Source organism: Schistocerca americana, chromosome X (genome assembly GCF_021461395.2).
Source record: "Schistocerca americana isolate TAMUIC-IGC-003095 chromosome X, iqSchAmer2.1, whole genome shotgun sequence".
In the NCBI taxonomy this organism is placed as follows: domain Eukaryota; kingdom Metazoa; phylum Arthropoda; class Insecta; order Orthoptera; family Acrididae; genus Schistocerca; species Schistocerca americana.
Genome location: NC_060130.1, coordinates 702,799,212 through 702,826,644, shown reverse-complemented (window position 1 = coordinate 702,826,644; position 27,433 = coordinate 702,799,212). Strand labels below are relative to the sequence as shown.

The 27,433-nt window shown below is 37.5% G+C and overlaps 1 protein-coding gene across 1 annotated transcript in view; it reads right to left on the bottom strand.

Annotated features, from left to right (window-relative positions):
* The window catches only part of LOC124555254 (probable methylthioribulose-1-phosphate dehydratase), a 99,404-nt gene extending 75,887 nt beyond the window's left edge, over positions 1-23,517 (bottom strand). The window contains exons 1-2 of the mRNA XM_047129119.1: positions 23,389-23,517; positions 22,625-22,702 (exon numbers count right to left, since the gene is read on the bottom strand). Of these exons, the coding sequence (XP_046985075.1) occupies positions 22,625-22,702; positions 23,389-23,460 (150 nt within the window). The 5' untranslated portion in view covers positions 23,461-23,517. The remainder of the gene's footprint in view (positions 1-22,624; positions 22,703-23,388) is intronic.
* Between the last annotated feature and the right edge of the window lie 3,916 nt (positions 23,518-27,433).

Here is a 27,433-nt window from a genome sequence, read left to right as displayed (position 1 = left end):
CCAGAACTGTTGTACTGGCGGCGTACGACGATGTCAATACGCACAGGATGCAGGCATTCAAATTTTCTCTTAGCCTCAGTGTTGGTCAATTGGTCCAGGGTCTTGTACTCCACGATTTTCCTTTCTTTCTGGAGAACCCTGCAGTCAGGTGAGCAAGGCGAGTGGTTCTCTCCGCAGCTGACACAGATGGGAGGCGGGGCACATGGAGTATTGGGATGTAATGGGCGTCTGCAATCTTGGCATGTGACACTGGAAGTACAGCGGGAAGACATATGGCCGAACTTCCAGCACTTAAAGCACTGCATCTGGGGAGGGATATAGGGCTTTACATCACACCGGTAAACCAAAACACCAAGATGAAGGCACCGGTGGCAACCTGATTATCCTTCGGACCCCAGTGGACACACCAGACGAAACGTACACCTCGCAGCTCTAAATTGGCATGCAGCCCATCGCCAGACTGCAAAAGGTGGTCTCCGTGAAATATGATACCCTGGACCATATTTAAGCTCTATGGGGCATGATGGTTACAGAGATATCCCCCAACTTGTCATAAGTGCGTAACTCCCTTGACTGGGCAGAGGATGCTGTTTTGATCAAGACTGACCCAGATCTCATTTTGGACGAGCCCTCCACCTCCCCAAACCTGTCCTCTAAATGATCGTCATGAAAGATTCCCATCAGCTCTCTAACATACAAGGTACTGGGGCGAATAAGATCTGCTGCCATCCTTAGCCTGACGTTCCTCCCATAGTGTGGCCAGGGAGGGGAACAATTTGGGGTCGTACTTTTGTGTGTTGAATTGACCTCATGATCACTTAGAGACTGCTGGTGTTTCACCAACAGCAAGAGATGATGGACTACGCTTCATCACGTGCCGTCTGCCCTGATGCCACCCACTCCGACCAGGGGCCTCCCCACGGGCATCACCCAGCCGCAGCAAAGGCCACCTGGCAGGATGGCCATTGCCGGGAGTCCCGATGCCCCAGGGGGATGGGCATCTACCCCTTGGCATACGTGGGGAGTTAACAGCGCGGGCATCAGCAGAGCGATCCCTGTGTGGTCAGGGGGCTACAACCAACAGGGTACATGGCGGCCTCACCACAACAGACTGGCTACCATGCTGGATATCAGGTGCAAAGAAGTCCATGGTCATCGTCGACACAGAAATTGACATTGCATAGTGCATGGTGGAAAACGCGCCCAGGAAGGTGTCCTCGCCCAAGAGATGGAGAATGGGCAGGACTGCAATGCGACGACACGAAAGTGGGCTATAGATCTCAATGCACAATGGACACGATGCACCTTGTAAGGTGCCCTTCCCCAATTGGCTCGCTCTTCGGGAAAATTTAGAAGACTGGAGGTCCAATCCTACAGGGGACCATCACATAAAGGCCAAAACATGTGAAACTCCTTTTAGTCACCGCGTACGACAGGCACGAATACCTCGGGCCTATTCTAACCCCTGGACCCACAGGGAGAATTTAAGGCTATCTAAGGGTTGTGGCCATATAACAGTCTAGGTCAGCATGTCGGTTACAGACAATGAGGTAAGACCAGTGCACATCGGTTGGTTCTCAAAGTGTTTAAAATTTTTTGTATGTCAGGTCTAAGGACATAAAATTTCTTCAAGCATTCACAAACACAAACAAGGGTGGTGGTGTGGTTTTAATAGATTTTGTGAACTGCAGTGTTCTGTTAAAAGATTTATTAAATTATTGCACGACTTTATCTCCTGCAGCGGTTATTTTCAAGATAAACCATGAATGAACTGAACTTTGGAACATTATCATACTTAGAACTCTAATACTACTAATGCAGCCAAGGAACATAAGAACTGGCCATGGACTTTTACTAAGCCCTTTCATCATCAACCATGAATTATTATCGATCATACAGTCACAGGCCGTAACATTCATTCTAATATGTCCTGCAACAGCCATGAAGAATTCCATAAATTAGTCTGTATGCCACTGTTGTTTGAAACAAAAACAATGGTTGTGTGCATTTTCCTTGGTCTACTGACACCAAAAATGACTTAACTGTCACCTCAATTTCAGCGCATTGGACAATTTTTCAAAATTATCTAAATCTACATCAACATACATACTCTGTAAGCCACCATATGGTTCATGGTGTAGGGTACCTTTGCCACTACTAGTGATTTCCTTTCCTGTTCGACTTACAATTACAGCAACAAAAATACGACTGTCTACACATCTCTGAACAAGCACTAATTTCACTTATATTGTCTTTGCCATCCTTACGCAAAATGGAGTTAGAGGCAGTAGAATTGTCCTGCTGTCAGCTAAAAGTACTGATTCTCTAAAAGTTTTCCAATACTGTTTTGTAAAAAGAACATTGTCTTCCCTTCAAGGATTCCCATTTGAGTTAAAGAAACATATTCATATTACCTGGGTGTTTATCAAACCTACAGGTAACAAATCTAGCAGTACATCTTTGAATTGCTTCATGTTCCTTTAATCTGAACTGGTGGGGATCCCAAACACCTGAACAGTACCCAAGAATGCATTCCATTTGTGTTCTATACAAAGCCTCCTTTGTACATGACCTACACTTTCCTCAGATTCTCCCAGTAAACTGGAATCAACCATTCAACCTTCCTACTACTGTCCTTACATGCTCATTTCATTTCATATTGCCTTGCGACACTATGCCTAGAAATTTCATAGAAGTGACTGAGTCAAGCAACAGGCCACTAATACTATATTTAAACATTACAGAATTGTTTTTCCTACTCATTTGCATTAATTCACATTTCTCTACATTTAGAGCAAGCTGCTACCCATTACACCAAAACCAGTCATAAGCAATCGTGCATCCCTCTACAGTCACTCAACGACAACATTTTAGTCACATGTTGCTGCTCACCCTATCTCTCACATTGTTTATGTACATAGATAACAAGAGCAGACTGTCCCACTTGACTGGGGCACTCCTGACAATATCTTTAACTCCAATGAACACTCACCATCTAGGACAATGTACTGGGTTCTATTACTTAACAAGTCTTTTAGCCACTCTTATCTCTGTGAACTTATTTTATAAGCTTGGAATTCTGTTAACAGTCTGCAGTGGGGCACCATGTCGAATGCTTCTAGATGTAGATGGCCTGTTGGCCTTCATCCGTGGTTTGTGAGATGATATGTGAGAAAAAGGGAAGCCGAATTTCACATGAGCGATGCTTTCTAAATTTGTGCCAATTTGTGGAGAGGAGTGTCTCTGTGTCAAGGAAATTTATTATATTTGAACAAAGAATACGTTCAAGAATACTGCAGCAAAACTGGTGTTACGGACGTGTGCCCATAATTTTGTAGAGCCATTCTTTTTACCCTTCTTATACACAGATGCTACATGCGCTTTTTTCTATGAGTTTTGGAGTTTGCACTGGGTGAGAGACTAGGGATAAATGAAAGGTAAGTAGAAGGTCAATGATATACTGTAGTCTTTGGAAAACCTAGACCTAGTGACTTATTTCTTTTCAACTCTTTCAGTTGCTTCTCAATGCCAAGGATGTCTATTACCATGACCCCCATACAGCAGTCTGTGTGATGGTCAAATGATAGATAAAACAACAGTACTTCTGTATAATCCTCCTGCTTGAAAGATTTCTTAAACATGAAATTTAAAGCATCAACTTTCCTTTTCCTGTCTTTTATTGCCTCACCAGACTGGTTGACAAGAGACTGGATAGAAGCCTTCAACCGGCTTAGTGATTTTATATAGGACCACAATTTTCTTGGGCTATTGGCAAGATCTTTCATTAAAGTATGAATGTAAAAGTAGTTGTATGTTTTGAGCATTGACCCTTTTATTGACACACAAATTTCTACTAAATTTTGCCTGACAACATTTTCACAGCATTCTGATCTGAGAATGCAAAAATGTCTATGCCAAAGCATTTTCAAAATTTGTTATTAAACCACAGTGGGTCTTTTTCATCCTTAATACGCTTACTTGGCATACACTTCTCCATAGTGTGATATACAATCAGTTTCAACTCTGCCCCTAATTCCCCTACGTCCATCATATTCGAACTAAACGGTGTCCATTCATTGTATAAATAAGATGTTAACAACTGCCTGTCTGCTCTTTCCAGCATAAATGCTGCCTAGCCTTTTTAATGGATTCATTAACTTTAGCAGTCATTGTCACTACCAGGTGTAGAAGTACGCAACTGGAATTTGGCTGCAATAATTACAAATCTGTTGTTTAAAACTGATAGCTAATCTCCATTGCAATTTATACATTTCTCCCACCTCTCCGTCAGGCTATGAATGCCACACAAAAAATACAGTTCTTTTTTTGAAGCGAACCAGCCAGCAAGCCATTTTCGTACATTTTCATATGAACTGAAGCGTTGTTCAGCTTGTCCCAGTGATGCAAACAGATAATAATCAGATAGAGCCAAGTCTGGAGAAAAAGCCGCATACCCTTGTATTCCCCAACTGAAAGCTTCAATCGTTTCCCTGACCCATTTTGTTGTGTGCGATGGGGCACTGTCATGGAGCAATATTACTTTGTGTTGCCCTTTCTATGTGCTGGTTGTTTTTCACATAATGCTCGATTTAAATTGATAATTTGCTGTTGGCAGCAATAAGTGTTAACAGTTTCACCAGGTTTTAGCAGCTCATAATAGATAACATGCTTCTGATCCCACCAAACACAGAGCATTGTCTTCTTTCCAAAGCAATTTGGTCTTTCAGTGGATGTCAGTGGTTTGCTTTGATTCATCCATGATTAGGATTCTCAAAATATATCCATTTTTTATCACCTGTCACTATCTGATCAATGGAGAAATGACTTCCTTTTGTACCTGGTGAGCAGCATTTCACAAGTGGTCTTTTGATTTCCTTGCTGTCTTTCATTCAGTTCATTCGGAACCCATTTTCCAACTTTCTATACGTTTCCCATAGCTTTCAACAAAAGAAGAATGGCTTTCTGCATCACATTGTTCCACGAGTTCCTACTGAGTTTGAGGATCATCTTATCCAATAAGGCCTGCAATTCATTGTCTCTGAACTTTTTCAGCGGTTTCTCGCGTTCAACATTTCTCACGTCAATATCACCACTCTTGAATTTTTTGAACCATTCAAAACACTGTGTTTTCCCAAGAGCACATTTGCCAAAAGCTTCAACATACATTCAATGCAATTCTGCTGCAGCTTTCTTCAAATAGATATTTGTCATCAACCGTTACAGGAAGTAGATGGCACTGCAGAGACAGTCTCATGGGTCCTAAACTGATGGCTAGCACCATCCATAATCACAAATCCCGGTCTCTATACTGACACTATTGATAAGGTCAGGCCTGTTTGTAGCTACAAGGTCCAATATACTTCCACTGAGTGCAGGTTGTTGATCTAGCTGCTGATCGCAGTTTTTGGAAACACCCCCAAGTCTATCATACAACTTTACTGAAATTCAGTTAATTCTATGTCTATGAGGCTCTTTAAACTCTTGAAGTTCAAACCAACAAACCAATATTTCAGAAAGTCATTGCAACTTTTGCGAGCTCCAATAATACTGAAAAAAAGTGTTCATACTCTCCTCACACCCGTTTACTAGCCTCTCATTAGTGTCACATGGAAATTTCTTTATGTCTAGAACTGTTCATTTTAATTTCCACAAATGTTGTTACAAAGATCATGTTAAAAAACAAAGAAACACAATGAAAAACATACATGATGGTACAGTCATTTCATATTCTTGAAAATCTAAAACTGTTTTGCGGTGTTCCAAATGATCTGTGGTTTAAGTAAAAGTACCTATATTAATTGGATCAACACCAAGCTACAAGAGGTGCAGCACTGAGCAAATAGATTATGTTCTCATTACTTACAACAAATTTATGAAATGGTGGAAGGAATCAGCCAAGTCCTTGTGTATTTAACTACATCACTTCTGCCTAAAATAATTTACAGGAATCACAAAACTTAAATTAGGATGTCTAGAGTATGAGCAGAAGACTGCAAAAATCCTTCACAAATAAAGAACACAGAGTAGGACTCCACGATTCTGATCAAAATCATAACCTACCATATTAAAGAACTACCCAGAAAACAATCTCTATTGTCGCTATTGACTCAAAACGACTGACAGATCATCACATGTGCACCTTGACATTTTCTCGGTGCACTAAATACTCCATGTTGTTTTGATATTACAGCTGGAAACTGTTCATGGTTATTGTTTGTTGCAATTGCTATCCATGAAACTGACCTTGAAACTTTCCTAGCATATTATAGTCCAAAATAATATCAGATGTCTCCCTCCTCCCCCAACTACTATCCTCAATGGATATTACATTATGTCTGTGTAATAAAGCTTTTTTTATAGTCATTCCATTTGGATCAGTTTATTAATGGTGTAGTCAAGAACTCGATCCCACACTGTTAGTAACAAGAATGCGTCATTATTCCTAACTCCTGTGTATGTGGCAGCTAACAACTGTTCAGGCTTTTTCCTATACATCTGATCAGTGTAGTGCAACATTATACAGGGTGTATTATAATTAATGGCATAAACGCATACAGTTGAAAGTACACGATACTAGAAGCAAAAAAGTCTCAGTAAACATAGAGTTGTAAACGCATACATTAAGAGCTACGAGCAATTTTTCTATCTTCGATACTGTGAAACCTCTTCTACTTCAAGTTCTTTACTATCCATATTTTGGAAAGTGGTAGTATGGACTAAAATAAGAAAAAATGTCCGGCAAACATGTGTTCTAAAATGCATACCTTAAAAGCTACAAGAACTTTATCATTAGAAGAGTTGTATTTCAAAGTAGCGAAGATGAACAAGTGTTCATAGCTCTTAAGGAATGCATTTTAGAGCACATGTTTACTGGACCTTCTTTTTCTTGTTTTGGTCCATACTACCAGTTCCCAAAATATGGAAAGCAAAGAACTTGCAGTAGAAGAGATTTGTTTCACAGTATCAAAGATGAAAAATTGCTCATATCTCTTAAGGTATACATTTTTGACTCCATGTTTACTGAGACTTTTTTGCTTCTAGTATTGTGTACTTTCAACTGTATGCATTTACACCATTAATTATGATACATCCTGTATAATGTGTGATGTACGATCTCCCCCCCCCCCCTTTCACAATAGGGGACATCACCACCTTCAAACATCATCAGGAATGTGTCCCACTGGCACATTTCATTAAAAATGTCCTAGGAGGGTCAGTTTCACTGTATGTCTGAAGCAGTGCAACAGACTAATATAAATCATTGTGACAGCAGGTCCCATCTCTCGACTCCGAAAATGTCAATCTGGTTACATGTAAGTATATTGTTGCACAGCCTCCATTTCACTGGTGCAGCTGCAGTTATAGCTGCCCCTCTCCAAAGAAAAATCCTTGTATATCTTCATAAAATAGCATTTTATGGTATTTTTCTTTACTCATTTATGTTTGTTTGTAGATAAGATGCAAACACTGCATCACATTAGATTCTGTGACAACTTCTAATTCTAACTTAGACCAATTTCAAAGTTTATTAAACTGCAGAGTTCTGGAACTGTATGTTTTTGTGTGATCAACTTCTGTCTTTCAAATATCAGCACTGGTCTATGGAATAGGCTACTTCAATGGTCAGGTAATGTGCACAGCATACACTGTGTAGCCATTGGGATGACTTCCCTTTCCACCGGTTGAGATGCGACTTTTGCTTAGTATTAATAAAACCAAATGGCAACTCTCAACAGTGAGATGTGGCTTGTAAATTCTTAAGATACCGCAGACGGTGGCTCAGTACAAGAGTCTGATGAGATTTGCATCATGGCGGACTGATAGAAAAACTGACCCTTTGACTACAATTGCTTTTAAAACAGTCAAGAGAAAATAGCAAGAATAAAATACATTCCGAATGATATTGGGGCAGTCAGACACCTGCATTATTTGAAGACCCACATGCATATGACAATGAATTCAATACAGATCATCACCAGATAATGAGTTTGTAACATTAATGTTCATGCTATTAGCAATTTAGTAAAATAGTTCACTGAAGTTACTGTAAACTGTTCTAGATCTTACGAGATGTAAGGACATGGAAAAATTCAAATATGTGCAGAGTTAAGACTGGCAACAGTGCAAATGCTCTCCTTCACAGAGATGTGGGCCATGGAATTCCATAATGGCTGATGACTCCTTACCAGAATCTTAGGACTGCAGAATAAATAGTTTACAATAAATGCAAAATAAAGGAACAAATTATGTTTCAACCTAGTTTCAGACAGATGAAACAGTATTTTCCAAGTCTTCATCCAACAATACAATTTGTAGCAGAGAGAGAGCCTTCATTTATTTTATTGTTTATGGTTCTGCAAAGTAAGGCTACTCTAAGTATGAATTTTTCAAAATTCCAGCAGCAGATAAATGCAAAAAGGGAAATAAAGCAGCTGCAGCAGATCACTTGCAGGATGCACATCACCTCGGACAGGGGCCAGCAAAGAAGGGACGGAATTGCAAGAATGATTCAAGACAGTCTGAACTGAGCATGTTCACTGTTTACATATTGCAATAATCTGTGTATGATTTCTAATTCACTTTTTGTTAATTGAGATATAAATTTTGACTTTCAGAACTTCTTGTGATATGGTTATATTGTGTTACATAAATCTATTTTCTTTTCTGAGTTGAAAAATGTATATTACTTCCAAATATGCCAAATGTTTGAACTATTAATATAAACAAACAATATAATTACATCTTCATGCCCATAAACAGTCACAAACAGGTGACCTCCACAACAGTTGGCACCACTTGGCCTCCAGAGGCCAACATCAGAAAGTCAGCATGTGTATTTGTCCTTGGGAAATTAATTTGTTGCTATGTATTCTTATTTTATTGTAACAAAAACATGACAGTGCAAACAATTACAGAGGCATATATGTGTTCGACTTCAGTCTGCCAGTCTTTTTTCTTCCATGCCAGATTTTTCCTTTCCTGACCTGTAACTGCAGTTTTTTGTTGTTCTCTTGCACTGCAACAACTTTCAGCTGAGCATGATCAATCTTCGTATTTCATCACAGTATTTGTACTTCAGTCAGAGTCAGGCCTCTTCAGCCTCTTACTCATCGAACTTTCTCTTTTTATCACTTTTGCTGCTTCCCTGAGGGGTCACTTTCAGCATCAAACCTGTCTTCACCTGACTGAGAACCTCATTTGCAGACAGTACTCTTGCCTCATCAATACCACCTACACAGCCCCCTCTTAAAAAGCCACAATTTATACAGTTATGTTCATATCATTTGTACAAATTAATGAAAAAGTCAAAATCATTCACTGCATAGTTTCTTACATGATACCTGCAGCAGAGGTGGATTATTTTCTGCTTGCAATGGATCACCACCCTTTTCAACATATTTTCTTGCCTGTGCCTTCACACTTTTTTGCCCAACCCTGCATTTCATGTTTTTAATTCTTAAAATTTTTATTTTCCTTTTAACGACATACCACGTTCAGTACGCAGGACTGCTCTTATTTTAACCACTGCAACAGCTCTCTTCTGTTTTAGCATTTTGTTTAAAATTGTTCCGAGACATTTTGAATGTTCCATGAAGTGCATTTGCAAGTCAGTAGTTTCTTCACTCATTGCAGGGCATGAACTTGCAGCTATTTGAATACCTTCTGGAGTAAAATGTTTAACATCACTTCACTGCTTAATCAGACAGGAAAGAGCAGTAGGAGAGCTACAGCTGAGTTCTGGAAACACAGCTCAGTCAGAAAGGGAAGCTGTTAATTATACCAAACAGGCAAGTTGCAATTACCAGAATGAGATTTCCACTCTGCAGCAGAGTGTGCGCTGATACGAAACTTCCTGGCAGATTAAAACTGTGAGACTAACTCGGGACCTTTGCCTTTCGCGGACAAATGCTCTATCAACTGAGCTACCCAAGCATGACTCGTGCCCCGTCCTCACAGCCTGGAAGTTTCAAATTGCAATTAGACAAACAGACCACCTCAGTTTTCCGATGAGCCACAACTCATCAGATGAGCCTCGCATAATTAATAAAGTTATTAATAAAAGATATCCATTATTTCCTGAATCCTCTTTTCACCAATACATTGGACATCCATCGCTCCAATTCTTCTGTCTTCCTGAGCCACTGACACATTAAGATGAAGTAGAACTTAGTGTACTGGATTTGTATGCCTGTGAGCTTTATCTACCTCATGTAGTTTGAAAGTCACACATCATGGTGAGGGTTCCAAATAACTAGCACTTTATATGGTGCTTAGCTTGAGTCTTTCAGCTGGAAGGATCTAAATGTAGTGAGGCAGACTACTTTAATTATTGGAAATGTTTTTACAGAGTTAGTAGATTCTGCTATGATGCTAGGGAAATGGAAGTCAGTTCCAACTTTTCTGTGTGCCTACTTCAGACACTAGTTGTTGAGAAGTATTTTGTCCTAATGTCCATTCTTCTTATAGTGTTTAGTGCAGCTTCATAATTCAGGTGATTACTGCCATGTTTAATTGGAGGTGTAATGAGTGGGACTGTTCACTGAAGTTTGCAGTCTTTCAGTAATATAGTAGTGACAATGTTGGAAAATTCACCAGGAATTCTAAATTCACTGACCTTACACCCAGTCACCTTGGTTCAGCTCCAAGGCATTCACTGGTTCTGTGGCATGCGGAATATTATGGGCATGATAAGCATTACTTGATCAAATAGCACTACTTTTTTTTTTTATTTATTCACAAAAATTGTCTAATTATCTACAAAAGCATGTTCATTCTTAAACAGAGAGTCACTCTTGTCAGTAAGTACTTCAGACTAACAACAGACTGCCAGGAAACTAAGAGGTTATTATACAAAGCAGTGAAGATAAAATAAAAATATACTAGCAACAGAAACAGATAATTGAAATTTTGTGAGGATAGGAGAAGGAATCAGAGGAAAAATAATGAAAAGTTTTAGCACACTGTTAAATGAAGACACTGACAATAGTATTGACATCCAGAATCCAAACACCAATGGTGAAGAGACAGACAAACCACATGTAAATAATGAACACAACCTCTAACATGACAGTAAGGGCAAAACTGAGGAACATGAAAAAATGGAAAATGACATCACATTTTGGTGAACTCCGTACTGATATGATAAAGGCAGCTGGGACAAAAGATTTGCAATGGCTGTACAGAGCTTTTTTTTCCTTTTCTTTTTTCCCAGTCCTCTGGGATGAGAAGCAAATTCCTGATGATTGACAAAGAAAGGAAACTGAATGAAATGTGGAAAATGATGAGTATCAATGTTGTCACATACCTTAAGGTAGTTGAAAAAATTGATACAAGGGAGGTTTAGGATGATGGTCAAACAACTCTAGGGTTACAAGAAAGAAGAATCCAGAAAATAAACACAGACCACAGATTTTTTTTTTTCAGACAAGAACTATACTGGAGAAGCACTGAGAACTGGAAAAGTATATTACCAAAGTATTTTCAGAGAGAAAAGGCATATGGATGTATCATAAGACAGAAAATTTGGAAATGCCTTAAAGATATAAATGTGTAAAGCTTTCTGATTAACAAGATGAAAATGTTATATCATATGTGTTACAGGTTTGAGAGCATATGGAGGACCTGAGTTGTTTAAACACATAAGAGTTCATCAAGAATGTTTATCACCACTAATATTTATGTTAATCATGTTCTGATAGTTTAGAATCACAAGTGTAAGAGCAAGAAAAACTGAATACTTGGAATAACCAGTTCAGAGTCGTCCAGCTACCTATACGCAAAATGAAGACAGTGGAAATTTCAGACAACAAGGAACATAAAGTCGAAATATTATTTTAGATTGAACTATACTGGACTTTGTTCTCAGCTTCAAATACTCCGCCCTGAAAAACTTAAGGGTGAACTGACAAATGAAACTAACATATTAATTTTCAGTGGAAATGGATGGAAGTCTGGGAGCATGTTGCCAGAAGTCTTCCAGTCATGTACAGAAAATTGGATGTCACATGGTCTGAGGTCACCAAGGCTATAGCACCAAATGGGGCTGGCCCCACGAAATGAAGCAGTTGGATGAACGGCAAAAGACAGGGTGTTTGTTAATTAGTAAGCAGTTACAGTGCACTGTGGTGGTGATCTTTATTACAACATAGTCCAGAGGCAACATTTCCATGACTTAACATGGTAAAGAACCATCGGAAAATTGGAAAAAGGACTAAGTATGATGATGTAGCCCAAGAGTTTGGTACTGCTTACAGCACTGTTTCATGTGCATGGGGAGCATTCCTCGAAGAGGAGGAAGTGGACAAAAAGTAAACTACAGCAGCAAATGATCACCATATTATCCAACAGGCAAGAAAGGGCCCACATCTAACAGTAGGTGCAACTGGAACCACATTTAACAGAACTTCAAGGCACACAATCTTACATTCCACAGTGGCATGACAACTGCATGGAAGTGGCCCATTTGTCTAACAACCAGTATGTAGTGTTCCACTGGCACCCACACATCATCAGCTGCACCATTTGTAATGACACCAAGAGTATAGGGACTGCACCGACAAGGAATGGGGCCACATGCTGTTCTTGTAGCGATTCTGGGCATACCCTCATATCGCAAGAGGTGGGGAAATGTAGTGCACACAGGAACACTGTCTGACATTATCATTTTAGCCATAGAGATGCATAATGTTGAATGGATGTACTGACCTCCAAATCTTTGAATACAGTAAACTCATTAGTCAATGTTATTGTGACACGTACTCTTTCTCCATGTGCATCTGTTCAGGACTACATTTAGCCCTTACCACTTTCCTGGATGACAGTACAGGACTGCACAGGACATCACAGGTGGAGGAGCTCTCTGAATGAAAGGATATACAGTGAATGGACTGGCCTGCCTCTTAGCTGTAGAGACTTTTGTAAACCTTATCAAGGAACAAGAGTGGCAAGATGTTTATAGTGCTGATACTCGGTGTTTGCTAAAGCTATCGAGAGGGTTGTATATACAAGGTTACTGGAGCATTTAAATTCACATAATTTGCTGTCAAATGTACAGTTTGGTTTTAGAAATGGCTTAACAACTGAAAATGCTATAGTCTCTTTTCTCTGTGAGGTTTTGGAAGGATTAAATAAAAGGTTGCAAACCTTAGGTGTTTTCTTTGATTTAACGAAGGCTTTTGACTGTGTTGACCACAAAATATTACTGCAGAAGTCGAACCATTATGGAGTAAGGGGAGTAGCTTACAATTGGTTCGCCTCTTACTTTAAAAACAGAAAGCAGAAGGTAATTCTCCACAATATTGAGAGTGGTAGTGATGTTCAGTCCCAATGGGGCACTGTTAAATGGGGCGTTCCCCAAGGGTCGGTGCTGAGGCCACTGCTGTTTCTTACTTATATAAATGATATGCCTTCTAGTATTACAGGTGATTCAAAAATATTTCTGTTCGCTAATGACACCAGCTTCGTAGTGAAGGATCTTGTGTGTAATATTGAAACATTATCAAATAATGTAGTTCATGAAATAAGTTCGTGGCTTGTGGAAAATAATTTGATGCTAAATCACAGTAAGTCTCAGATTTTACAGTTTCTAACTCACAATTCAACAAGAACTGATATTTTAGTCAGACAGAATGGGCATATTATAAGCGAGACGGAACAGTTCAAGTTCCTAGGTGTTCCGATAGATAGTAAGCTGTTGTGGAAAGCCCATGTTCAGGATCTTGTTCAGAAACTAAATGCCGCTTTATTTACCATTAGAACAGTATCTGAAATAAGTGACATTTCAACAAGAAAAGCAGTCTACTTCGCATATTTTCATACGCTTATGTCATACGGTATTATTTTTTGGGGTAATTCTTCTGATTCAAAAAGGGTATTTTTGGCTCAAAAATGGGCTGTTCGAGCTATGTGTGGTGTAAGTTCGAAAACCTCTTGTCGACCCCTATTCAATAGTCTGGGGATTTTGACATTGCCCTCACAGTATACATTTTCTTTAATGTCGTTTGTTGTTAGCAATATTAGCTTATTCCCAAGAGTTAGCAGCTTTCACTCAGTTAATACTAGGCATAAATCAAATCTGCATGTGGAATGCACTTCCTTGACTCTTGTGCAGAAAGGAGTGCAGTATTCTGCTGCATCCATTTTCAATAAGCTACCACAAGAACTCAAAAATCTTAGCAGTAGCCCAAACACTTTTAAGTCTAAACTGAAGAGTTTCCTCATGGCTCACTCTTTCTATTCTGTCGAGAAGCTCCTGGAAGAGCTAAAAAAATTAAGCAAACTCCAGTGTTACATTCTTGATTTTCTTTATTTAAACTAACGACTTGTCGTCTGAATATGTTTCTTATATTTCATTTTATCTGTTTCTACAATCGTGTTATAATTTCATGTATTGACTCATTCCATGACCATGGAGACTTCTCCTTAATGTGGTCCCGCGGAACAATAAATAAATAAAAAAATTAAAAAAAAAAACAACAAATGAGCATGAAGTACCACCACTTCTCATAACCCAAACCACTTCACACATTGCTAACTTATAACGTATAGCGGTATTTCAAATAGGTTAAAAATTTCAAAAGTGGTAGAAAGTAGTACGGGATTCTTTTTCGGTTATGAGATGTACCAACCAAAGAAGCAAATTTCAATGTGCAGAAAAGGGCCATAAGAATAATACTTAAAAGCAGTAGACAGGTGCAGTGTCACGAAATGTTTAGAAAGAATAATTGGGTATCCTTACTGAGCTAAATGAGTTCATCTACCAGTCTGTTGCTCACATCAGGAAAGACATTAGTAAGAATGTCACAAACAGTTCTATACATGATCGTAGAACGAGACCTAGTTTGGTGTTACATTTACAAAGGAAAAATGAACTCTAAACAGCATTTTTTTCTGGGATTCCTCCCTTCCTTTCCAGCACCTTTTATCCAGCCAGCACTGGGTAAGGACTGACATGGTGCATCTCCAGGCTAACAGCGAAGCAACCATGCCCATACATAGGCTATTACTATGATGATGTAACGACTCCCAAAGGCTATCCCAACTGCCCCCTCCCCCCTCAGGGAGAAGAATCTCTTCTGTCTGCATCTATTGTAATGGCATGGTCAAATGTGATGTCTCATCTCCCCCCCCCCCCCCCCCCCATTCAAAGTGTTTACATATCATGTAACCGAGGCCAGACATATGAACTAGCCCAGTATTTACCTAAGTGGATATGGAAGGCCACCTGAGAACGAAGTAAATTCTGGCTGGCACAGAGGCCTCTGTCATTAATCCACGAGGTGGATTTGATGTGGGCTCAGCGCACTTCAGTGTCTTGGAAGCAATCACTTTACCAGGCTTTGCTATGCGGGATTAATACCGTGTAATTTACACAAGGAGATTAAGGAGATATTTAAAATAAATTTATTTAACAATGCATGGCAAAAGTTACTTTGTACCACAGAATTATTCCACACTATTGTTCCACTGACAAATGTAGAAAGGGGAAAATGGTTGCCTGTATGCCTCTGTAGGCACCTTAATCTTCCCTATTTTGTCCTTCTGCTCCTTACACAAGATGCATGTTGCAGATCAGATAATCTAATCATTCTACAGTCTGTTTAACACGCTGGTTCTCTACAACTCCCTCAACAGTGCTTCACAAAAAGATTGTCATCTTCTCCTCTCTCAGGATTCCCATCTATCATCATGAAGAATTTCCATAAAACTCTAGCATTTTGCAAGTTACCTCCTTTATGGGCAGATATGATGATGCACCCAAGAACTTCTCAGAAGTTTCCCATAAAGCCGCAGTTTGCCAATCATGTTCCCTACAACTGATGTTACAATCTCGTTCAATATAATGTTGGTTTGCTGTATATATTTAATTGATTTGAATGAGAAACAAGCATTTGTGTTTCAACATTACAGGCATGTTTCTTCTATCCATCCTCATAACTTACATTCATCCACATCCTAAGTAAACTGTATTCAGCACATGAACTAGCAATTCTGTAAGTCATCCTCAACTCCTCTGCAGTCATATAATGCCACTTTCTAAAACACAGAAGCATTAACAGTAAACAGTATCAGATTACAGCTCACTCTACCCAACACAGCATTTATTTGCATGGAGAACAGGAGAGGTCCTACCACATTTCCCTGGGGGTACTCCTGATGTTACCTTTGCAGTTTGCTGTCCGAGACAATGTACTAAACATACGCTCAGCAAGCCACCTTATGGTGTTTGGCAGAGCATACTTTGTGTACCACTATCACTTTCCCCTTTCCTGTTTCAGTCATGAATGGTCCACGGGAAAATAATTGTAGACTAGTGTCACCGTTAGCTTAAATCTCACAAATTTCACCTTCAAGGCATTTTCACAATATACATAGGAAGAAGCAATATTTTGTCAATTCTTTTAGTAATGTGTGCTCTCAGAATCTTAACAGAAAACCACACTTCGATGCACTAAGCCTCTTGTAGCATCTGCACTGGAAATGAATGAGCATATCTGTGACACTTTCACACTTACCAAATGAACCTATAACAAAATGTGCTGCTCTTCTTCAGAGCATATCTTTTTCCTCTATCAATCCTATATGGTATGGATCCCAGACTAACAAGCAATATTCAAGTATTGGTCAAACATGGGTTTTTTAAGTTACCTCTTTCATGGGCAGACTTCAGTTCCCAAGGATTCTTCCAATGAATCTTAGTCTGGCATCTGCTTCACCTGTGATTTGTTTTAAGTGCTCATTCCACTTTACATCACTCTGTATGCATACTCCCAGAAATTTTATGAATGTTACATGCAGTATGTTACATTTGTTTATGCAGAGGGACAACTGCCAATCCCTGCACCTAGTGTTGATCCTCTGCAGGTCTTCCAAAATTTTGTTCCAATTTTGTAGAACTGAGGCTTCTTTTTATACAACCACATCATCTTTGAAAAGCTTCATGAAAGTTCCAATGTTACCCATTAGGTCCTATAACATGCTCTTCACATACACCTGAAGTAACTTTTACATCTGAATATTCATCTCCATTAAGAACGACATGCTGTGTTCTGTTTGCTACAAACCCTTCAATCCAATCTAAATGTTGGTCCTATTTCCATACACTATTATTTTGTCCACTAGGTAACAGAACAAAGGTGTAACAAATGTCTTCTGAAAGTCAAGGAACATGGCATCAAAATGGCACGGGTATCCTTCTTATGTCTCTCCTGGAAGAACAGAGTGAGCTGGATTTCATATCATTCATCCAAGAGATTTTCAGTCTCCAGTATTCTCACAATATGTGAGCATAATACAATTTAAAAAAATTCTACCACAAACTGACACTACTGGTGTATTGCACCTATTCAATGACCATTCCTGAAAATAGGAGCAACCTGCACTTTTTCCAATCACTGGCAATGCTTCATTTGATGTTCATGCAATGGTGTGAAAACAGTACAATCTTCCTCAGTGAAAAAGTTTTGGACAAATAATTTAGGATAATAAAGACACCAGAACTTGTTAAGAGGTTTTGTCACATCAATAGAAAGAATTTTGAATTCACTGAATGCTTAATAGATGTCTCTTCTTATTCTAATTTTGACTTATGCAGTCCTGTTTGTCTATAAAGCTTTCGCCATGTTCAAATCTGCAGTGAAGCTCTTTGTTTTCAGAGCAGCTTTCAAGCAGTTTCCTCCCTCAAGGAAAATACTCAAAGATCCTACCCAAGACCAGTGTTACAGATATTGGTCTATAATTTTGTGTTCTATGTACAGTAACTCAGCATAGGAAGTCTTATATAGGAAGAGCAGTGAAGTTTTATGAATGAACTAATGTTGGAGGTCATGTGTGAATATCTACTGCACATTAAATAGAACATAGCTGCAAATCTAGTTGCAATACAACTGGGTACATAATTTGTTTACGATTTAAGTTATTCATAGTTTTCAGATATCTGTTTGGCATAGATGTTCCTTACTATATGAAAAAAATTCCAAGTGAGGTGGTATAGAACACTGTACTATCTCTCACAGTACTTTAGTTACATAAAGTAACACACTGAATTTACAATATGGAGGAGCAAAATTCATACTCATCTAGAATATCTAGAATTAGGATTTTGTTATTACCTTGAGTCATTTACACTGATTTACTGCCCCATTCTAGACCAAATTTAGCTATCCTTCTCTCCAAAATAATGCCTTACCTCATCACCCATTCCATCTCTCTGATACTCTAATAAACATTTTTTTTTAATTTTTGAGAACTCAGGCAATAAGGTCAAGAACCACTCTATATTAAACACACACTAAACCACCAACAAGTCCAACAAATGCCATTGGGACACATATACAGTCTGTGGTTTTACCTAAAAACAGTGAGCTGATTGGTAAAAGGCTATAACTCTCAGTCACTAAAACAATATTCTGTTGATACTGACTAACTAGAAGTGTTGGGCAAAGCAATACGAACACTTAAAAAAGTATTCATGGTGCAAAAGCATGTAATCAGAATAATAGTGGGAGCCCACCCTAGATCACCTTTCAGATATTTATTTAATGAACTCGGGATATTCACAGTACCATCACAATACATCTACCACTTACAAAATTTGTTATTACTACCCCATCCCAATTCAAAAATAATAGCAAAATGCATAGTTGCAACACTAGAAGAAAGGATGCTCTTCACTATTACAGGTTAAATCTGACTTTGGCATAGAAAGGGGTGAATTATGCTGCCACAAAAATCCAATCAGTTGCCAAAGAGCATTAAAAGTCTGGCAGATAGCCAACCAGCATCTAAAAATAGATTAAAAATTTCTGAATGACACAGCTTCTCCTACACAATAGGTGAATTTTTGAACATGAAGTAGCAATTTTACAATGATTACATGTATGTTTAAACCCAATCCTAGATACTTAACTCCAGAAAGGAGAGGAGAGATTTCACTCTTGCAGAAGGTAAAAATCTTCAGTTATCAACAAAGAACGAATTGACTGTTGAATGATTATAATAACTTAAAATAGTTTAATTTCCTCCCACAGTGGTCTTCAGACACTGAAAACAACATTATGCCCATTCCAATCATTACAGATAATATAGTGAGGCTGGACTGCACAGTTATTTCTCTTGTTGTTCTGTCTATATGGACAGATCCTACACTAGCAAATAGTCTTGCTAGTAGACTAGATGGACCATTTCACCTACCCAATTTTAAAGGACATTCCTCAGTATCAATTCTAACACAGTCTCAATGCCTTCATAATGTTATACTACAAAGATACAAAGAGCATCATTACTAAATGTAGAACAAAGCAAGCTATTTTGTGATAGTTTTCTCAGCCCTTCATTAACACACAAACTGCACCTTTTGTACGGGATATCCAAATCGTTTTACATCAGCTTAGGTAGTGTAATGTAAATTACAGCTTTCAATGTGAAAATTGTGAATGACATAGTTCAACCCACAAGCCAGATTAATAATGGCTCTTTAAATAGAGTATTTGAGGTTGGTGTGTAAAAACTTTTCTCACATCATATGAAATGTTATGTAACTCTGCCTCTGTCTTTCTCTTACACACACTGCACACAAAAATTTAAGTAAGCGAATATAATACTAACTGTTTATACAGATTTCGTACAACACTTTCTCCACAGTGTAAGGGGCCATGTGAGGTGGCACAGTGGTAAGATATTGAATTCTCATTTGGTATGTTGGTGGGTCATAAGGAGCATTCAATACGAATTGTCAGCTTTGCCCATTGACTTAATGATAATGGCTACTGTGACATCACCTTTTGGTGCATATATTCAGAGTTTTATAGTTAGTCGGTGAAGCCAATGAATGTGAAAGCAAAAAAACGTGATTGTGATGACAAAGTGATCTGTAGCTTAGCCCAGGGTCTAGGTTAGGTTCGAAGGTGACCGTTTGCTTGCGAGTTGGGGAACCCAAAGAATGTGAAACAAAGAAAATACTGTTGTAGTTACAGGCTGATCTGTAGTTTAGACCATTTTAAGAAAAACTGCCACTGATATCACATTAATAGTTGCCATGTTGTTTACAGCAATTTTCGCATGTTTCCTACATCACTGGTCAAAACTGATGGCTCTTATTAAATATTTCCCTTTATCCTGATGGCGGTTCAAATATCTGCCTGGCCATTGTAATCTACACTTCTCCAACTCACTAAGGCAAATGCTGGGACAGTCTCTTTGAGAAGCAAACAGCACATTTCCTTATTCTTCTTTCCTCAACCAGAACATCTACTTGGGTTCTAATGACATTGTAGTCATGGAAGTTAAACCCTAATCTCACGTTTTCCTTCCCTTCAAACTACTGTGGCAGACTCAGTAAATTGTGGTTAGGTAGGATATGATTCTTTAAGAGAGGGATTGGACGTAGTTAAATATAAATCACGGTATGTTTGTAAGGAAATCATGTAGCTGGTCAGTACTTTGTTATAATTTTCCATCAAGAAAATGGGTTATAATTGTAAAACTGACTCATTTAACATCACAGGGAGAAGTCGCAATACGACTGATTGAACATGTAAACACCCACTATAACTAATTATATCTGAAATGACTTCGGATATACAATACCTACAGAGAGATCAATTTTAATATTTAAATCACTGACACTGAAATGTATATCAAGAAATGCGTGTCTTAATTATCTTACAGTGTCACTCCACATATACATCTGTTTATTAATATGGACAATATGCTTTTGTCAGAGTTTTCTTATAAAACTGAGCTTCCTCTGCACAAAATATCACTACAGAATCAGGAACTATAAAGGAAACATATCTTCAGAAATTTTATGTTTGGCTATGGAGATATATTGAAGCTACAGAAATGTTAGAATTTTAACGGAAAACAGTTAATGCTGGTTTAATAATACTCCAGTCACTGGGAACCAGGCAATGGTCGTGAGATGTTCTGGAAGTGACAGTTAAAAATAAAATCAAATGTTAACAGAGAACCTGAGGAGATGGTTCAGGCAACTAATTTGCAAATTTCCATTATTTGTTTCCTTTAGCAAGTATTGTGACTTCACAGTAAATATTTGGTTCAACTCGTGCATATTACATGTTGGTTGTTGGTGAAAGGAAGAAGAGGGCCCCAGAACAAGCACATGTCCTACTACTTTTGAACAACACTGTAGGAAATACTGTGTGTTATGTTTGAATGTGACCGATATACCATTATTCATATCCAGCTTCAAAATACGGGGGAATTATATAACACACTGGCACAATGCATATCTGCTCGCACCTCATTTAAACACAAATCTAAAACATAAGTAATGTAGTACAACTTGTCTTCTGCTTGCCTGCCAAACTAAACACTTCTTTCTTTCACTAGAGGTTTCAAAACAGCGAACACAGAGTACAGCCATGCTTTGTTAACTGGTACCAAGTTTTACATGAGTAAATGCCAAAGCACGACTTCTGAAGTGATAAGAAAATGTACCTGAACCCTCTACATATGACTTATCCTTTGTCAACTACATCCCCATCTCATTTGCTTGATGAGCTACAAAGTAGCATATTTTCTCCAAGTGGGTTAAGTAAGTATGGGGAGTTCGCTTTATTGCATTTCAAAGTGCTAAATTTAAGTAACCAGTAACATCATTGATGTGTTTAAAAATGAATCAAAGTGCACTTGACTGTAATATAATTTATTGATTTTCAGTTGTGCTTCCTCACATAACTACAATCAAATACTGTAAATTTTCCAAAGTTACACCTCACATCATTCCTGATATTGGGCAATACGAAGGCTACCTATGGAAATTATGCCCCAAAAAATAATAGTTTCACTGTTCTTACCCTATAGTAAAAATTAATTTGTCTACAATAATATTGCCTTAATCCACTTACGTACTCCATTATGTCTCTCATAAATAGAAACAGTGGGGTGGGGGGCTACTTTATTTCAAAATAACTGCTTATGCACATTTAGTTTCCCTAGAATGTCTTGTAATCCTTTCTCTGACTTGTGAATTATGAGTACTACAGCACCCACTGTGAACTACTTATCACTCCAACAAATTAACAGGTAGCAATAAACAATGATTTTTGTTAAAATGCAGTACACCATAATGACAGCTAGAGTATTGTTCACTTCGCTTAACAGAAGAGTATGCTTTGATGATGTATGCGTGTTTTTGTACTTCACAAACAACGTATCAAACACGTCTAAATATTTTAGGCGGTGAGCTGGTGTTAATAACTGGGATTCAGACCGTGTAACACGCATAATGTGTTGCTTGGCTGTCTGTCTGTTGGCGACGAGCGACAAGAACGCATAGCCGCAACTGTAGCAACAACTTCATACCTTCACCATCCCTTATTCATTTTCACTGCTTCTGACACGATAATGTCAGTTGTTTCAAGCGGCTCGTAAACCATTCGCCGAGGAATCATCTCCCTGTTTCTGTGGTGGGGTTTACTCCTGTTATTACTAGATATTAAATGGTAACTTTATTAGAAAAAAAACACGGATACTTAAGACTTGCTGTACGTGGTTTCGCCTGCAGTATATGATGCACGGGAATAATTTATGCTACGTCTTACAATTTGAATTAAATATAAAAACAAGTATTGTTATACACGGCGGCAAACTAAAAACTTACATCAAACGGCGGCTGGTGAAGATCTTGGGCACTCTTTTGAGCTTCAGGTGGTTTCGTAATTGTGGACGTCATTTTTACCTAAAACACAGAAATATTGTCTTTCTATGTAACCAACACTGAATGTAGTTCGTCTGCAGCGCAAAGTTATTATAGTTAGCGTACAGTAGTATCTCTGAGAGTATGTACACGTACTAAACCATTTTCAGGAAACAAAAAGCGTTTTGCCATGACCCTTGTGTTTTAATGTGCACACGTATAGGGAACAAACAGTTCAAAAGTAAACAGCTTCGCCGACACTAAAGCGCCTCAATGAGCAGAATATTTATTTTCATTGTGTTTCTAAATACTGTATTATTGATTTACCGTTTCACGAAAGAAAAATTATGAAAACTGCAGAAAACATTGCAAATATTTAAAGGAAAAACTTTTGAGCTGTCCACAGAAAGATTTCCACCAGAAATTCTCCTACACACCAGTACATAATCAGGCGCACCAAATGAAATGAAGAGGGAATTGTTAGACAAATTAAAAGGTTAAAAATTAGCAAAGCATTTGGTGACGACGAAATTGTTACAGAACTACAGAAATCAGTTGGTACAAAAAAAACAACGTGAAATGAAATTACATCGATCACGGATACTTAACGTCCGCTACTCATGCTTTCGCCAACAGAATATGTCGCACAATAATAATTTACTTTTTTACTATTTGGTTTAAATGTGGAAACATGTAGTATTACAAACGGGGTTATGCTAAAAACTTACATCAAACGGCGACTGCACAAGATCTTGGACACTTTTTTGAGATTCAGGTGCTTTCCTAATTATGGACGTCATTTTTTTACCTAAACCACGTAAATATAACCTTCCCCTACAACGAACACTGACTGAGTGACGCTGATCTGCAGCGCAAAGTTATTATAGTTTCAGCACATGAATATCTCTGAGAGGGTGTACACGTACGTAACAATTTTTATGAAATAAACCGTTTTCTCATACCACTTGTATTTTAATAAACACACCTGTAGGAATCCAACAGATGGCACTACATAATAATGCTTCAATGAGCAGAATATTGATTTTGATTGTGGTTCTGAATACCGGTACAGTATTATTGGTATGCTTTTCAAGAAAGAGCGCAGACGTAAACTGCACAGAACATTGCAAGCACTATAAAAAAGATTTAAATTATTCATGGAAATATTTCCACCAGAAATTCCCCCACAAACCAATCCATGTTCAGACACATCAGACGAAGAGGAATTGCTAAATAAATTAAAATGTTAAAAATTAAGAAATCATACGGTGAAGACGAAATTGTTGGAGACATACTGAAATCAACTGGCCATAAAACTTGACATTAAATTACATTGAACATACAAAACATTGGCGGGAAATTACACTCATACATCCGCTACACAAAAAGGAAGACAGCACTGATGATAATAATTATAGAGAGCCCTCATTGTCTCCTAGATCGAACACAACTTGAATGCAAAATTGGAGAGTATAAAGCAGATTTCAGACCAAACAGGTGTTTCCCAGATCAAATTTTACTTATGAAACTAATTCTGAGGCATCAAAAAATTTACAATAAGAAAGTAATCTGCACCCACAAAGATTTCAAAAAATATTGTGACTCCAAGGACCATAAACCTCTTTTCTCAATTCTGCAAGAATATGGTCTGTATCTCAAAACCACCACAATCATTAGAGAAAAACTAAATGATACAAAATCCAAGGTAGAATTCAGATTAGAAATTTCAAAACATTTTGAAATTAAAGTAAGAGTGAGGGAAGATGATGGATTCCCTCCATTACCATTCGACTGTGTATTAGAAAAAGTAATTCAATAGTGCTGGAAACTAAAATAAAAACTTAAAATTGATGAACTAACCAAATTAGAAATAACTAAATTGAGATAGACTGCTTACTTTTTGCAGATGACCTGATGATTCTATATCTCAACATTCAAACAGAACATAAAATTCTTAAAAAGCAGTAGGGAAGTAATGTCCCAATATCGTTTTAAAAAGCAAAACACTTGTCCAGCAACAGATTGACACCCAAAAATCTAAAAACTAAGCACGGGAATATCGTGATAGTTTCTCATTTCAAATAGTAAGCAAAACCATTCAGGAAAGTGGCCTGGAAATGACTGATTATAAAATTCGTTGTCATAAAATAAGAACTACTTTCAGGTTTACAAGAGACACACACAATTAAAATAAAATGAATCTCAGAATTCACCAAACTGAGACATTACGACAGAGCCATCAAATCACAGTGTCTTTTTGGCGCTGAGACAGTTATGTTAAACAGAAAGATATCGACAAAATCCAAATGAGAGTATGACAAAAAATCGTGAAAATTTTATTTCCAGGTTACACTACAGGAGGAACATACATACTAAGGGGAAATAAATGAATTGAAAAGTGTATCAACATTTATTCAGATATGGGAAAACCCCGATAGAAATTCTATGATTATATTGAAAGAATTTAAGCAATCAGATTAACTAGACAGATTGTGGAATTCCATGAAAATCACAGTAAAGCAAAAATAGAAACAAAAGAATGGATTGGTGCTGTAAAAGAAGACCCAAAGGAAACAGGGATAACACAGCTTTATATACCAGAGAGGAAAACATTTAGGCAGAAAATTCACAACTGGACAGCTGGCCTCGCATAAAAACACCAAGAAGACTGGAAAAACTTTATGTGACAAGGGAAGAAGAGCTCGTTCCAAATATAAAATAAATAGGTGCATTAAGGAAAGTGAAAACAAACCTCAAAAAAATTCCTATGTTCATTGTATGGTCAAGTAGGGCTCAAATGTTAAAAATATAAATATATCCCCTCATACATGTGAAACATAAATTAAGACTCAGACATCATTGAAAGTGTGCCTGGTTGAATATTATATATATATATGAAACATACATTAAAACACCAACATCATTAAAGTGTTTCTGGTAGCATATATAATGTGCAAATGCTAGATTTGTCCCCTAAATTCATAACATTACAACTCTTTATATATTGCTTTAAGGCATTTTTGCCTCGACTGGAAGTTTTTTGACAAATTAGTATTTGTAGGGAAGTGTGGCTGAATATATGTAGGTGCAATAAATTACTCCTTTTTTTACTAACAGGAAGCAAAAAGCTCAGGTAGGCACTACATCTTACTAATTAACCAAAATGAGAATGCTGACAATCATTTTATAAACATAATGCAGCTTATTTTTTCCACTGCCATTTCTTAGGGTAGGGTCAGTTCCTTTCTCAGTGAACTGCATCTCCTCAGTATATCATGTATGTGTATTACATAGTGTTCATATCATAATTAGTCAATCAATTTGTTTCATGGTCTGGCGCCATGAGTCTGAAAGATATTTTTTACTTCATATACTTGTCTAGAGTATTATTCAATCTTCATCTATTTTATACTGTCCAATCTGACTAATTGTTTCACCAAGCTGCATTTCTGATCCAAGACTTGTTTAGCATCCTTTATGTCTAGCGTTTTATTCAGGATGCAAATATCCCATTCAGTTTCGAACTTTTATATTACATATTTTTTTGGTCTTTCTATATTTAATGATAGTGTTTTATTGACATGACATGAAAAATACTTAACTCTTCACTATTAAATCATTAATTTATGTCTTGCATTGATCTATAATTTAAGGTCATAGGATTAAATCACCTTAGGAATAACAGCATGACTGCTTTCAAGAGTTCATATCGACAAAGCAGATTGCTATCTCCATGTTCAATGATCTGAGGTCAGAATAGTGTGGATAGATTTTAAGTTATTAAATATTCATGTTAATATTAAGTGACAATGTAGGTTAAATATTTTTCTATACTAGTGAGTCTATTGAGGTCATACTGAAAAATAAGGCCTCCGAATTTTCTATGTGAAAACTCTTAAAACTTTTTAAGTAACTCAAACTTTATTAACATTCTACATCTTTATTCCTGATGTTTATATATTTATTTCTCAACATAGTCACCCTGCAGACGAACACACTTCTCCCAACGAGAGACCAGTTTCACCTACTTTGGAAGCAATTAATTTTATTGCAAACATAATTAATGTATTATCAGAAAACAAAACTCTACATCAGATTCCGTTATTTCTTTAGACAGCAGATTTACATCCCTTCTTTCTTTACCTTTATTATCAGGTGCTATTACTGTAACATTAGCTGAATGGAATTTAGAAACATCCTTGTTTGTCCCATTAGGAGGTGATGATCATATTTTGTATCAACATTTATTCTGATCTTTGATCACCCAGATGTTTCTACTTCAATTTTTCCAGGATTTTGTGTTATTTTGCATATTGTTTGGAAAGGAAATGGAAAATTTGAATGGTTTGGAACATTATGATATCTATGCTATATTATCAACTAAATTAATGGAATTTATTCTATGAACACATCACATATTCACAGTAGTTATTAACGTTGCAACACAAGCATATTTAATATCTCCAACAATAATCATTCCTGAACCAACAGAAGTTAGGTACGTAAATGATTAGTGCAGTACATAGGACAAATTTTAAGTTTAATCCACCACTGCAATGAGTATGTGGAATCATATGCTTAGGTTTAAGACTAGTATTAGCAAATTCCTCACTCTCTACTGTTTTACATGAGAGTTATTACAGTCTGGCACACTTCCATCTGTAGGAGCTCGATTGTAATTATGGAAGTTGTTATTCAATGATATCCAGCCACTAGTAATTTTTATATTTTGAGTGGTCCATCTTAGTTTACTAGCCATTTCATTACATGTGG